Source organism: Silurus aristotelis (assembly GCF_946808225.1).
Source record: "Silurus aristotelis genome assembly, chromosome: 12".
Taxonomy (NCBI): Eukaryota; Metazoa; Chordata; class Actinopteri; order Siluriformes; family Siluridae; genus Silurus; species Silurus aristotelis.
In genome coordinates, this window is record NC_139585.1 from 7,350,999 (window position 1) to 7,366,413 (window position 15,415).

Consider the following 15,415-nt stretch of genomic DNA (forward strand, 5'->3'; position numbering starts at 1 on the left):
AGTTGGTCACGCCCAAAGCGATTCCCATAGTGAAACACCGAGCGAAGTTAGAAAAAGAAACTCCAAAATGTTGTGGAAAGCCCTACTAAAAGCTGCAAAGAAGAGACCAAATAAATATTTTGAGAGTTTGAGTTTGCAATACTATTACAATCCCTGTTGGTGTAATGGTCAGTAGTCCTAATACAACCATTCATATAGTATATACATATACATATACACTAGAGTGCCTGTTAAAAGTTTGGAAACGCCGAGACTTTTATTGCTTTTGAGACACATGGATGTCCGTTTTGTTTGTATGCAATAAACTAGGTAGAAGGCAAAAAACAGGCAAGAATTAGACAGCGATTGACTAGAAGAAAATTCGGTGAACACTGATAAATCACGGTACCACTGGATTACAGCCCTTGAGGAGCAGTGCAAATTATGAGTCTGCATCTCTGGTGGGTAGGTTGTATTTTATTACAATGTTTAAGTTTTTGTCAAGTTATTACACAACTGTCGATTCTAAACTGCTCCAGATGATGTAGGTGCACAGTTGCAGTTGTATTGTAGAGGTTTGGAGTTGTCTTAACTGGGTTTCTTGATTTGGTAAAATGGTTTTCAAACTCCATATCTGAAATGCCTTTCTCGTTGTTACATCGCGTTTTTGTCTCGATGGTTTCTATAATCACAACGGGATAGTGGTGGTATTAAGATGTGGATTAAGTTGGGTAAGTCCCCACTAAAAGGCCCAGGTACCAAATGCATGGCCTGCCACTGATTTATACACATTATAGACCTGATGAGATGAGATAAGAAGTCTGGTAATCTAGTAATATAAAATATATGACATCAAACATTTCTGTTCTATGACAAAGTAAGGTTCCATAAATAAGTTTCAAAACTGTATTTATTTATTTCTTATACTTGACACACAATGAGCTTAGACAAAACACTATAAATAGGGGGCACTTTTGTGCGCACATCTGTTGATACTGAGGTAAAAAAGACAAAAAAAAACACCTTTATTTGCAGCAACCTCAAATACAAGCATCTCTATCTGCAGTGAAATCCAATTTGCCATCCTTTGCTATTTACCTCTTTCTCTAATGAATGAGTATAGCCTGCTAAAAACTCTTTATTAGCTCACTGAAAAAAACACATGAAATAAACACATTCTTTCCCTTATATATTATTAAAAAAACACAAAAGGATTGACATACTGACATCTCTTTACTACAAGAGACAATTACAATGTCTATTGTAAGATCCATCATGCAACGGTGCTAAGCAGGCAAATGCAAAGCAAAAATGTGAACTCATTATATTTAGCATACAATCCCATTCGCTCAACATATACTGCCATTACACACACACACACACACACACACACACACACACACACACACACACACACACACACACACACACACACACTGGTATACATCTGACAGCAGACAGCAGATCTGATCCACTGAGGACATTATGATGAGAAACCAAGCAGTGCTTAAATTTTTGCTCCAGACATAATATTCTTTGGTCAGCTGTCCATAACATTTTTCCAGTAGGCTTCTGGCTTGTCGATGTGACCTTTAGACACACTGCACACAGCCAGCAATGTTCTATTTGGAATGTTCAATTTGCACCCCTATCTATTGTTGTTTAGTGTTATCTGATGGAGAAACACAAACAATTGGCAATCCCAAAAAGAGGTTTTTTTTTTTCCTCCAAATGATCTTTAATGCCCTCAATTTCTATACAATCTCTCTGACTGTCTGTGGACTGGTGGCCTCCATACTCTTTAGGATGATTTTATAACCTTTATAGCCTAATGAGCAGCAGACTAGTCGCACGAATATAGCAGCATTCAGCGTTCACAGGTTGCAATATATGCTATATGTTTAGATTTGCAATATAGTATATGTAAATTTATTAACAATATTTGCTTTGTCATACTTATATTCAAAGGTGGGAAGTAACGCGGTACAAATCCTTTGTTACTGTACTTAAGTAGATTTTTCTGGTATCAGTACTTTACCTCACCATTTATTTTTTGGACAACTTTTTACTTTTACTCATTATATTTTTAAACAAATATCTGTACTTTCTACTTCTAACATTTTCAAAACAGCCTCGCCACTTTAGTTTGAATCTATTTGGTGAAATGTCAATATTTTTCTTTTTAATTGCATGCTGTTTTTTAAACCATCAGCCTATTACTTGTCATTGCGTTTTTGTTTTTTCAATCTACCACTGGTGTATCATTTCCTGGCTCCCACACACTTCAGATGTAGGCTAGTTTATGAAGCAATCAATGAGCAGGCAGAAGGCAACAAGAAGTCTGTGGGTAACGTGGATGAGACAGAGGGAATCAGCGATGTAAACATGACAGAACAGAGACATTCCTGATCACCTGATCATCATCAATATCTTTTCTCTGCTTGTGTTCAATATGGTGGATGTTCAGCCTGTATACATTTATTAGGTAGAACTTTTTTATTGGTTTTGTATTAATATATGATTTAAGGCTGTCAAAATGCAAATTGATTTTAAAGGCAGTAGTTAAATAAACGTGCCATTAATGCAGCACGCATTTCTGTTTTACCATTTTAATTTAAAATATAAATAAATAAATAAATAAATAAATAAATAAATAAATAAATAAAAGAAGCGAAATTAAAACCTTTAGCGCAACACACGTTTATTCATGATGTATTTTCTTTGCTCAGATATAAAAAAATTAAAAAATAAGCTCCACCGAAAAATTCTTTTTTAATTAGTAAAAATTGTTTTACTGATGCACCAAGTCTCAAATCAGCACCGAAATCCACCATGATGCACACAGTTAACCCCTTTGGTGTTGACAAACGCACCGGCGGTTTTGTGCCATTTTTTTCTCATAACGCCGAAACTAACATAAATTGCTGTCTTTTTTTTTTTTATTTGAATATGTAAAGGGTCCAATTTTATTAGTACACACTCATAATAACATTAAAACCTTGTGCTTTTGTAAAGTAAACAGACACAACACAAATTAAACAACCTGAATCTCAATAATTATTTTCCTCACCGACATAATAAATATATGTAGAGGAAGCTTGAAAAATCTTTTAAATAAACCAATTCACACCGAATACAAATATTCTCTGATTATGTTATCTGTATGTAAGTTATAAAAAGTACAGTTTCTCCGGTATCAGCTCATTATCCATCCGTCTGGAAACATAGCAAAGATTCTGTTTGGTGTCCTGATAATTTACGTAATTTAAAACACCATTTAAAACACAACCACCTCGTTGGGTCTCAATGATCCTAAGGAAGGTGAGAAATCAGCCCAGAACTACACGGGAGGAGCTGGTCAATGACCTGAAAAGAGCTGGGACCACCGTTTCCAAGGTTACTGTTGGTAATACACTGAGACGTCATAGTTTGAAATCATGCATGGCACGGAAGGTTTCCCTGCTTAAACCAGCACATGTCCAGGCATGTCTTAAGTTTGCCAATGACCATTTGGATGATCCAAAGGAGTCATGGGAGAAAGTCATGTGGTCAGATGAGACCAAAATAGAACTTTTGGGTTATAATTCCACTAAACGTGTGTGATGAGTACCATCCCAAGAACACCATCCCTACTGTGAAGCATGGGGGTGGTAGCATCATGCTTTGGGGGTGTTTTTCTGCACATGGGACAGGGCGACTGCACTGTATTAAGGAGAGGATGACCGGGGCCATGTATTGCGAGATTTCGGGGAACAACCTCCTTCCCTCAGTTAGAGCATTGAAGATGGGTCGAGGCTGGGTCTTCCAACATGACAATGACCCGAAGCACACAGCCAGGATAACCAAGGAGTGGCTATGTAAGAAGCATATCAAGGTTCTGGTGTGGCCTAGCCAGTCTCCAGACCTAAACCCAATAGAGAATCTTTGGAGGGAGCTCAAACTCCGTGTTTCTCAGCGACAGGCCAGAAACCTGACTGATCTAGAAAAGATCTGTGTGGATGAGTGGGCCAAAATCCCTCCTCCAGTGTGTGCAAACCTGGTGAAAAACTACAGGAAACATTTGACCTCTGTAATTGCAAACAAAGGGTACTGTACCAAATATTAACATTGACTTTCTCAGGTGTTCAAATACTTATTTGCAGCTGTATCATACAAATAAATCGTTAAAAAAACATACATTGTGATTTCCGGATTTATTTTTTTTTTAGATCATGTCTCTCACAGTGGACATGCACCTACGATGACAATTTCAGACCATTCCATGATTTCTAAGTGGGAGAACTTGCAAAATAGCAGGGTGTTCAAATACTTATTTTCCTCACTGTATAATATATATATATATATTAGTTCGGTGGTGTCCCTTTAAGGACGCTGATTCTGGGGCACATGCGATAGTTTAGAAAATAGTTTGTAGATAAAAAAAGAAATGCATGTTGTTCTCATGTTAAAACTTCACTGAACTTCTATAAAGATAGAAGTTTGAAATGATAATTTCAAACTATATTCCCAGCGTGGTGAGTAATTTACATGTTTATGTAGTTAATGTTATCGTTATCATTTCATGGGTAACCATGGAAACCATGGCTAATCTAAATGATTGAAACTTAACCCTAATTCCACCTTCAAAATAACTGCTAATACTCAAGGTTCACTTACATTTTGCACTAACACATGCAATATTTGATCCTTTTCCTCAATAAAAAAATGTAAAGTATTTTTTTTGCTCAGTTGTTCAAGCACCACTGAATTCATATCCATATACAGTACATACTGTACTAACATTAGATATATTTTAGCACAACACCCACACAGCCAACATTCATGTTAATACATGTGGCCTATCCTGTATTAAACAATGTCTATTATACTATTAACGTTTTCACTTTCTCAGATCAGTGTTAAACATCATTGCACTTTATACCACAGTTCGTACATTTTTGCCGTGTACCTTTTCTACATTTTATATATGTATAAATATTTTTTTTTTTATTTCTAGCCAAGTAAAACATTATCATTTACAGCATATGGTAGATGCCCTTGTCCAGAGTGACTTCCAAATATCTGAATTTCTGTGAATTTGTACTGTGTATCATGTACAGAAGTACCTTCTGGATCCAGCATTTTGGGGATGTCCAGGTGTTTTTCTGCGATTTCCAGAGCCAGGTTCAGGTTGCCGAGATGATCATCCTGCGCATACATTAATAAAAGATGCACTCGGGTGTTTTTAGAATTATTAAGAGCACCTGCCAAAACACCTGTCTTGTATTGACCAGAAACTGTGTTAGAGGGACCATTGGGTGCACACTATTGCCTTGCAAATAAAACATATGCATGAAAATGTGTTAGTGAGGGGAGCAAACTACTCTCTAATATAAAAGTCAGTTTCCACAACGTTAAAGGAAGAATTTCATAATTTCACCTTTATTTCTTGCAAATCAGGCTTTATTTTTTGTGATTCTTCTTTTATTTCTTGTAATTTCGACTTTATTTTTGCCAATTCTGACTTCGTTTTCTTCGATTTCTCTCCAGGGATTGGAGGCTTAGTTTGATTCCATGCAATCCTTCCAGTAACAGCAAAATCTCATAGTTTGTGAAACTACGCCTATAATAGTCCAATTACATTTTATCCATTGTTTCACATATTGATCTATAGATTGTAGCCCATTTTATTTTCAATGTGTAAAGCTTTCTGGCACTACAGAGGGGGTGATGCTGCCTGATTTATATATATATATATATATATATATATATATATATATATATATATATATATATATATATATATATATATATATATATATATATATATATATATAAAAATCAGAATTAAAGTCAAATAAAAAAATCTAATTTCGACTTTAAATCAAATAAAGAAATAAATTCAGAATCGTGAGAAAATAGTCGGACTTGTAAGAAAAAAGGCAGAATTGCGAGAAATAAAGTCACAATTAAACGAACTTGTTTTGTCTTTTTATGTGGCGTAAACAAGCCTCCATACCTTCACCTTCAATGACAACTTACAAAAAAATGTTTAGTTAAACTTTGAAAAAAAGCATAGTTAGTATTTGGAATTACACACATAGGAAGGAAATGAGTCAAAAAAGAAATTCTTAGACATGGTGACAAATTCCTAGAAATCATTAGCCATGTTTCTAACACACACACACACACACACACACACACACACACACACACACACACACACACACACACACACACACACACACACAATTGATCAGAAAGCCTCATAGAATAGCAAGCAGACCTTGTTGAGTTTGGAGTAGTCAATCAGATCAGGTCTGTGTCTGTGTATAAGGGCACAGAAGGCCAGTCCGTCCTTCCAGCTTAACAAAGCAGCAGTGGAAAGTGCAGAGAGGGGAAAAAAATTTTGTGTCTATATAGCATGATGTTAATATGGTCAAAACACCATTACATAGCATTAAATGAAGTGAAAGAAAAGTGCAGGGTTGTTAAGGTTTAAAATTCACTGTACACCTATTTGCACCTATTTCAAAATGTCTTAACCACTTTTACTTTAAATAGGGAAACCTTTTTTCTCAGAAAAAAAACTTAATTTCCTTAATTTGCACATACACCTGATTGAACATGCCAAAGATTTATTCCCTTGCATATGGTATAAGTAGTACAAGGTTCTTCAGGTGAAACATAGCCAGTCCATTATTTTGTTATAATCATGCAAATCAGTGCAGTATTGTCAAAACTATTATAGTCATTATTAAACTTTTAAATGATAACAATTCAATTAGACTGTTCATTTAAATTCAGTGGGTTAACTTTAAAACTATTAAATTGGAAATAAAATTCTTTTTTATTCTACATTCTATTGAACATACTATGCAGTCAAACAGGAAAGTGCAAATCAACTGGTAAATCTGATTGAACAAATATTGGATGAACTTCGCTACTTTTTAAAATGAATATAGTATAGTTATATTAGGGTAAGATACTGTTACAATGCACCCCAGTAGCGATGATCATTTTTGTGTTGAAATGAGGGTTTACCAATAAACAATATATAAGATAATTAAGACAATTTCTAGACACATAAATATAGCTTAGATTTTTCTGATTCCATTTACAAATATTATTAGAATTTATTTTAATAATTATATTAATTTTTCAACAATAATTTTTTTTATATAATTATAATTGTTAATAATTAGAATGATTCACTTTTGGGGGCAGTGGAGGTTTAAAGATTAAGGTGCTGGGTTGCTGATCTTAAGGTCAGGGGTTTAAGCTCCAGCACTGCCAAGCTGCCACTGTTGAGCCCTTGGGCAAGGCACTTTATCCTCTCTGCTCCAGCGACCCTGTAGGCTGACACCAGCTTCCTGACAAGCTGAGATTTGTGAATGTAGCTTTTTCCATTTAGGATTAATATTTGATATTAATATTTATTAATAATTAATTGACAGGGTGCTGAGAATTCTGAGGTTGTGCATTCAAGCTCAGAATGTACATTTGTAAATCTGAAACATTTATGTAGTCTAACGGAGTACACAAAATCGCTCCAAATTTCTCACCTGCAATGGAAGTTTTGGACATTGACGTTCCTGTAGGGAGCTGTTTTCCTCTGGCACCATAGCAAAAGACCCTCTTTAGCTGAGGTTTCTGAAAAAAATCCCACTAATAATCAATAGATCGAATAATACGTGCAAAAAAAAAAAAGTACATTCAATTTTATCTCAGCAACATATTGTATAAGTAACAAAAGTGACTAAAATCCAAATGGAACATTATTTATATTACACATTTTATTCAAAGTGACAAATTTTCTGATTTATACTGTACAACCCCAATTCCAAAAAAAGAAAATTGGGACGCTGTTTAAAATGTAAATAAAAACAAAACAATGCAACATAGTAAACATATCAAGTGTTTAAATTGAAGAAATGTGCATATGGTATATTTGAAATTGATGGCAGCAACATGTTTTAAAAAAGTTGGGACAGAGGCAACAAATGGCTGGAAAAGAAAGTTATACTAACAATGAAGAGCTGGAAGAATCCTCGTGTATCTAATTAGGTGAATTTAAAAATCCATGTTTATATGATGAGCAGTTGAGGGCCTTTGCCAAGGGCCCAACAGGGACATCTTAAAATTGGGATTTGTAGTCTTAACAGAGGTCTGATGTCTTATTTACTGAGTAACTCTTTCCTGTATAAGTGAGCACCTCTCCATAGACCTGTGAGTTCTTAGAGGCTTTACATTGTATTAATGTACATTGCTCAGCTGTATCAATGAGAAAATGAACCAGAGGTGAATATTGTGCGTTTTGTTTGTGATTACTAGTTTAAAAACCCTGCTATTTTCTGTATCTCATATTTATAAGTGTATGGTTTTATCATTAAAATCAGGTCTGTGTCTGTGTCTGTGTATAAGGGCACAGAAGGCCAGGCCATCTTTCCAGTTTAATACACCAAGTGGAAAGTGCAGAGTGGAAAAAAGACATCTTGTGTGTTTATAGCCTAACATCCATATTGTCAAGATGCCATTATTTAGCATTAAATAGAGAGAATGAAAAGAGAAAAAAACTACATTTTTATAAATACAATTTATAAAAACATTTTCCATTTGCAGAACATTCAGGGATAAAATTTTCTGTTTTTTTCCTTCCTATAACTAAAACCCTCTTAACTAATAAAGCAAATTTTTAAAATAGCAAAAGCATTTTCTCAGAAAAAAAAGAAATAAAATTGAATGCTTTTAAAAGGCGTTTAATATCCAAAACTTTGCCTCTGAGTCATACTAACTGCTTCATGTGAACCACAAATATTGTGTATGCTGGATATGTTAAATGAGTTGCTAATTAACTGTTAAATTAATGAGCTGCTAAACTTATTATTCATGTCAGTGCATAATGTGATTTGCATTTTTATTTCTTACCTTCCACTGAGATGTCCTGGATGGCGAAGCGAAGTATGATGGTCCAGATCATTCCCAAAGTCATCTTTACATTGCCATCAACAATCTCTAATGTCATGTCACATAACACATTGATGTTATGTCATCCTCCCACATGCCATACTTTTTATATTTAAGCCTAATAATAATTCACAGACACTGCAGTCTTTTCAATGACATGTTGAGATGTAATTATTTGATGCTCTGCAGATTTTGTGAGTTTACCCCTTACTAAGAAATCTCAAGGGAGCTGAGACCACAGTCACCAAGGAAACCAATGGTAATACACCAATGTCCCTCTGCTCAAGAATGCGCATGAACAGGTCCCTCTGGGTTAGGGTGAGGGTTAGAGAAGGCTTTGGAGAATGTGATGTGGTCAGATGAGTCCAAAATTGAGCTCTTTAGCATTAACTTGACTTGGCCTGATCGAAAACATACAGCCAAAGCAACAATCTGATGGTCTTGTAACCCTTTCCAGCCTTGTGCAGCTCTACAATCTTGTCCCTGACATCCTTTGGCAGCTCTTTGGTCTTGCCCATAGTGGTAGAGAGATTGAATGGAAGAGGGTGATTCTGTGACTGGTGTCATTTATAGACATAATATATGATAATATATGATTACATGCACATTATCAACTTGTGCTGTTAATATCATGAACAGCAGCTACGCTAATTCCTCTCCACTGCTTCTCTTTCTCTCCCCATCCCGAGGCATCCTGAGGTTTGGCCAGCTCCAGTCACGTCCCACCTCGTGAAGATTATGGACCTATGGATGATCATGGAGAAGTAGATGCCGAGTGTTTAAAGGCCCTGGCATGGAGAAGCTGATGCTGGATCTATGATGATCACAAATTGTTCTGTATTGTTGAAAGATTTATGACCAAACTCTTGATGTCACCCATATGAGGATGGGTTCCCCTTTGAGTCTGGTTCCTCTCAAGGTTTCTTCCTCATATCATCTAAGGGAGTTTTTCCTTGCCACTGTCGCCACGGCTTGCTCATCAGGGACAAACGCACACCATTCACCTTCACTGTTGTTTTCTGTAAAGCTGCTTTGAGACAATGTCTGTTGTGAAAAGCGCTATACAAATAAACTTGACTTGACTTGACTTGACTTGACATAATGAGTTGATTTAAGGACAGGACTAATTTGGGTGTGTGAGAGTCTAATCAAATACAAATTAATTTATAACCTTTCTATTATCTTCCTGTGGGCTCACCACCTCCAGGAGGGACCGTAAGGGACCGGTGCTGAGAGGATTGAGCAGCAGTCGAAGGTGGGGGCCTTGACAGCCCGATCCCTGGACACGGAGAAGTGTCTGGGGAATCTGCTTAGACTGCTGCCCTAGCGACCCGAATTACCGGCTAAGCGGGAGAAGATGAGTTATGAGAGATGAGTGAGTTTCTATTATTATTTTTTTTATGGATTTTATTTCTATATTCTGTTTCTCTCTGTTAAAATAAACCTACCATGAAGATTCTAGTCTGTTAATTTCTTTGTAAGCAGGTAAACTCACAAAATCAGCAGGGGATCAAATAATTATTTACTGTACAATATTTGACTTCTAAGCCACCGACTGAAAATAAAACTATAATTTCAGCCAACTCACTTAATTAACAGCTATTCTTAGTTAATTTAGAGACTCTGGGAAGATAATACTTTGCCTTTGACAATATATTTGACTTGCATCGGGTGTGAAAAAACAACAAAAAACACTGGTGTGTTACCTTCTGCTCCGATGGACACCAGCTTGACCCCTTTACTGGTTATGTACTCCAGGGCTTTGTTCACATTGGCTATTTTGTGAAATCGCATTTTTCCTCTGTCAGGTTTAGGCAGCCGTTCACCTAAGGACGAATATAGAAACCTTCACAGTCAGATCCTGAATTAATGACTTCACATCCAAAATTACTGTAACATGTAATCACTTCCTCTGACACAGCATGTCAAAGCCTAATTCAGCCCAGTATAAAGGTCAATACCAGTTTCATGCAAACCTAAGGGGCAAACTAATCAAATTTACTTTCTTTTCCCTAAATGTACATTTTATCTATTTAATCTCTGTCTTCTGGTATATTTATTTATAGGTTTCCACAGTTTTTATTTCATTGTATTATTTTATATATGCCTCTTGCCTGTTAGGCATTTGTTGAGAAAACAGAAAACCCATACTAAACACATTCAAAAGATATTGTTAGCATTGTGACATATTTTTTGCCATATAATGCACTGTCTGGTGTTTATACAGTGGGGACTAAAAGTCTAAGGTCACATTGTAAACTAAGGATTCTTTTCATTTTGTATGTAAAGCAAGTATAAGCAAATGCAAATGCAGATATTACATTAAAGTGCAAACAGAACATTTAACTAACATTAGAACAAACCACAAGTACAAAAAACACTAAGTAGATGAACAAATAGGTTTACTAGAGCATTAACTTGAAATGAGCATAATCATGATACAAGAAAATCTTGAGACAAAGATTGCTGTGAGAGGTGATGGCATACACAAGAACTAATTACTAGTTAATGAGTTTCAGTGGCTGATGGTAGATATAGTCTTGTGAATTTAGGCATAATTCTGGCATCATTTAAAAAAAATGTCTGCACTATGGACCTTTTTAAATGTGTGATCGTTATGATCTTGTCTGCTTTGCAGAGGAGGGAAGTAACAGAGTACAAATACTTAGTTACTGTACTTAAGTAGATTTTTCTGGTATCAGTACTTTACTCCACTATTTATTTTTCAGACAACTTTTACTCATTACATTTTTACACAAATATCTGTACTTTTTACTTCTTACATTTTCAAAACAGTCTCGTTACTTTACTTTTAATCCACTGATTTGGTGAAATATCAAATTTTTCCTTTCACTGCGCGCTGATTTCAGCCGAACAACCGATTTCCTGTTACTGCGCGTCTTTTTCAATCCGCTGGTGTATAAAGTCCTGACTCTCACTCTTTACGGAGATAAGAATCAGCAGGCAGAAGGCAGTAAGAAGTTTGGGGTGAACGTGGATGAGACAGAGGGAGTCAGTGATGTAAACATGACTGAGAACAGACACATTCATCATCATCATCTTTTCTCTGCTTGTGTTCTATATGTGGATCTTCAGCCTGGATACATTCATTAGGTAACAATATTTTTTATTCGTTTTGTATTTATATATATATATTTATTGAGCTGTCAAAATTAAAATTATTGTAAACAGCACTAAATGTTATTAACACGCTATCAATTCAGTGCGCATTTCTGTTTTTACAATGTTTATAAAAAAATGTAAATACATAAATAAATAACTAAATATAAAAGAGGTGAAATTAAAACCTCCAGCAAAACATACACTTATTCACGACGTCGCTTCTTTACTTAGATATACAATAAATAAATAAACTCCAGATAAAAATATTTTTAATCAGTAAACTTTTGTTTTATTTCTGCGCCAAGTCTCAAATCAAACACCAAATCCGCCATGTTTTACACAATTTACCCTCTAGGTGGCGTTTTGTGGGTTTTTCCTTTATAATGGCGACACGAACTTAAATGACTGTCTTTATTGATCGTACAGATAAAAACAATACATCATTCAAATCTGAAAAATGTCTATGATTATATATATATAAAAGCTACTTGACTTGACTTAAAGAGGTGCACTTTCTCCGGTATCACCTCATTAACTCTCCGTGTGGAAACATAGCAAAGGCTCTAAATGATGTCCAAATCTCTGCACTGTTACAGCCTTTATATTTAATTACTGTACATATGCTTACATATATATCACATGCTGTAAATATGCTAGATATTTATCTGCACTATTTGCACGATTGCTACTTTTTGCACTTCTGGTAGATGCCAAACTGCATTTCGTTGCTGTGTACCTGTACAATGCAATGACAATAAAGTTCTATCTATCTATCTATCTATCTATCTATCTATCTATCTATCTATCTATCTATCTATCTATCTATCTATCTATCTATCTATCTATCTATCTATCTATCTATCTATCTATCTATCTATCTATCTATCTATCTATCTATCTATCTATTAATATGATGTGAGGTCCAGTTAACAGCTAAAACAGGTAGAAGTAATAACTACTTTTTACTTGAGTACATGTGAGAGCCAAGACTTCTTTACTTTCACTTAAGTAAAAAGAAGTCTGTGCAGCTCGAGTGTGATTAAAGCAACAAAGGGGACAAACCAAATGCAAAAAATTGTGAAACTAAAGTAAATGTGTAAAGAGTTTAATTTCAACTTAATAAATTGTAATAATAATAATAATAATAATAATAATAATAATAATAATAATAATAATTGTCATTAATTATACAGTAATTTGAATACAAAAAGGAAGGCAAAGTGATTTCAGTAGAGGGTTTTTTACTTAACAGTAAGTGTAGCGTTATATACATAGCTATTACTATGTGCAATATTTTTGTTTATTTCTGGGCTTGTAAATAGATAGATTTAATTAATTGTCATAATTATCATCAATATTATCATTATCATCATCATCATCATCATCATCATTATTTTTGTTGTTATCATTATCACTTTTTGTTGCTGTGACAATTGTTGTTCTTGAATTGGACTTATCATTTGAATTTATGGCTATGAATTTATCATAATTAATATGAAGAGTGAAAATGTACCTGAGATGACTTCTAGAAGGAGCATCAACTTGAGCCCATTACGAAAATCCTCCTCTATGTTATCGATCTGAGTCCCAGCCTTACGCAAGTGTGAATTGCACCATGCTGTGAATGTCTGGAACACACAGAGAAAGTAAGACATTAAAAGAGAAAGGAAAAAAAGTCAAGAAAGGGATAGAAAGAGGCTTTGGAATGAACAGATGTCATGCATTTAAACAGATAAAGATAGGAAGTTATGAAGTACAAATTGTTACTGTACTTAAGTAGATTTTTCAGGTTTTAGTACTTTACTATTTATTTTTTATAGTATTTTTACTATATAACTTTTTACTTTCACTCATTAAATTTTTACACAAATATCTGTACTTTCTACTTCTTACATTTTCAAACCAGACTCATTTAATCCATTTGGTGACATGGATTCTTCTCATTGCATGCCATTTTCAGCCCATCAACCTATTTCTTGTCATTGCGCTGCTTATTAAACCTACCATTGGTGTTTCATTTCCTGACTCTCACGCACCACAGACATAGGCAACAGAAGGCAACAAGAAGTTAATAATTAATATAATAATATTATATTATTTTATAATATGTCTTCTTCTTCTTCTTCTTCTTCTTCTTCTTCTTCTTCTTCTTCTTCTTCTTCTTCTTCTTCTTCTTCTTTTTCTTCCTCTTCTCCTTCTTTCGGCTTCTCCCATTGGTAAGAATGAAAAAAAAAAATGAAAAAAATAGAAAAAAAATAATAATAAAAAACAATATATATATATATATATATATATATATATATATATATATATATATATATATATATATATATATATATATATATATATATAAAAACTCCTGGGCTCACACCCGTCCTGACCATCTCACCACTCGACACCTACAGCAGCCCCCTCCTGTAAAAAAGAAGGAGAGCAGCAGGACCAGACTTTCAACAGCCTGTCTAAGAACCTGTGCAGGCCAGCTGGCGTCCATCTTTCCACAGATCTTTAACATATCACTGTAACTGTTTTAAGTGTCTCCCTGCTTTAAACGTTCCACCATCATCCCCATCCCAAAGATCTGTGGTCATTTGGTCAAGGAGCTGCTCAAACAGTTCTACTCAGCCATCATGGAGTCTGTCCTGTGCACTTCGAAAACCATCTGGTATGGGCTCAGCTATAAAATTAGACATCAGAGGATGGTTTATTCTTTTTTTAATACTGCAAATGTATATTTATTATTAGAGAAACCAAAATCAATATAAAGCAGGAAGACAAAATATTCTTGTAAATGTTTGAAAGTAACTGTGGTAAATTATGTAGATCATCAAGACACCAAAATTAACTTTTGTGTGGGCATCATGGCAGATTTTGGTGCTTGATTCGAGACTTCAATGTTAAGAGATTCATTTCTTTTTATATTTGAGTAAAGAAAGGACGTCATAAATAAATGTGGGTTGTGTTGTGTTGTGTTGTGTTGTGTTGAAGGTTTTCATTTCGCTTAAAATATTTATTTATATTTTTAATAATAATGGTCAAACAGAAAACATGCTGCATTAATCATTGATCAAAAGCATTGATAACATTTGTGCAGTTAAAAGAAATTTCTGTTGATGCTTTATTAACTAATTTATTTTTACAGCCCTTATATAATAGATCGATAGATAGATTGGAGAATTAGAGGATTGGAGAAATTAGAGATGTCTGTGAAAAAGGCTGACTTTAGCGATACTAAAAGAGACAGTAGAAATCGCTATAATGTCTGAAGATCTCCAGGTTGAATACTGTCTTCATTGTATATTGAGATGTTCTATTTCATGGACATCTCACTTTAACCCATTTAATCCCACTGGTCACAATTGTGACC

At 34.7% G+C, this 15,415-nt stretch overlaps 1 protein-coding gene across 1 annotated transcript in view; it reads right to left on the reverse strand.

The window, feature by feature from the left end:
• LOC310734442 (alpha-actinin-2) overlaps positions 1 to 15,415 on the reverse strand; it is a 51,061-nt gene that overhangs the window by 28,815 nt on the left and 6,831 nt on the right. Inside the window, exons 2-7 of the mRNA XM_083556468.1 lie at positions 13,562 to 13,676; positions 10,632 to 10,751; positions 8,887 to 8,973; positions 7,524 to 7,611; positions 6,245 to 6,323; positions 5,085 to 5,166 (exon numbers count right to left, since the gene is read on the reverse strand). Of these exons, the coding sequence (XP_083412594.1) occupies positions 5,085 to 5,166; positions 6,245 to 6,323; positions 7,524 to 7,611; positions 8,887 to 8,973; positions 10,632 to 10,751; positions 13,562 to 13,676 (571 nt within the window). The remainder of the gene's footprint in view (positions 1 to 5,084; positions 5,167 to 6,244; positions 6,324 to 7,523; positions 7,612 to 8,886; positions 8,974 to 10,631; positions 10,752 to 13,561; positions 13,677 to 15,415) is intronic.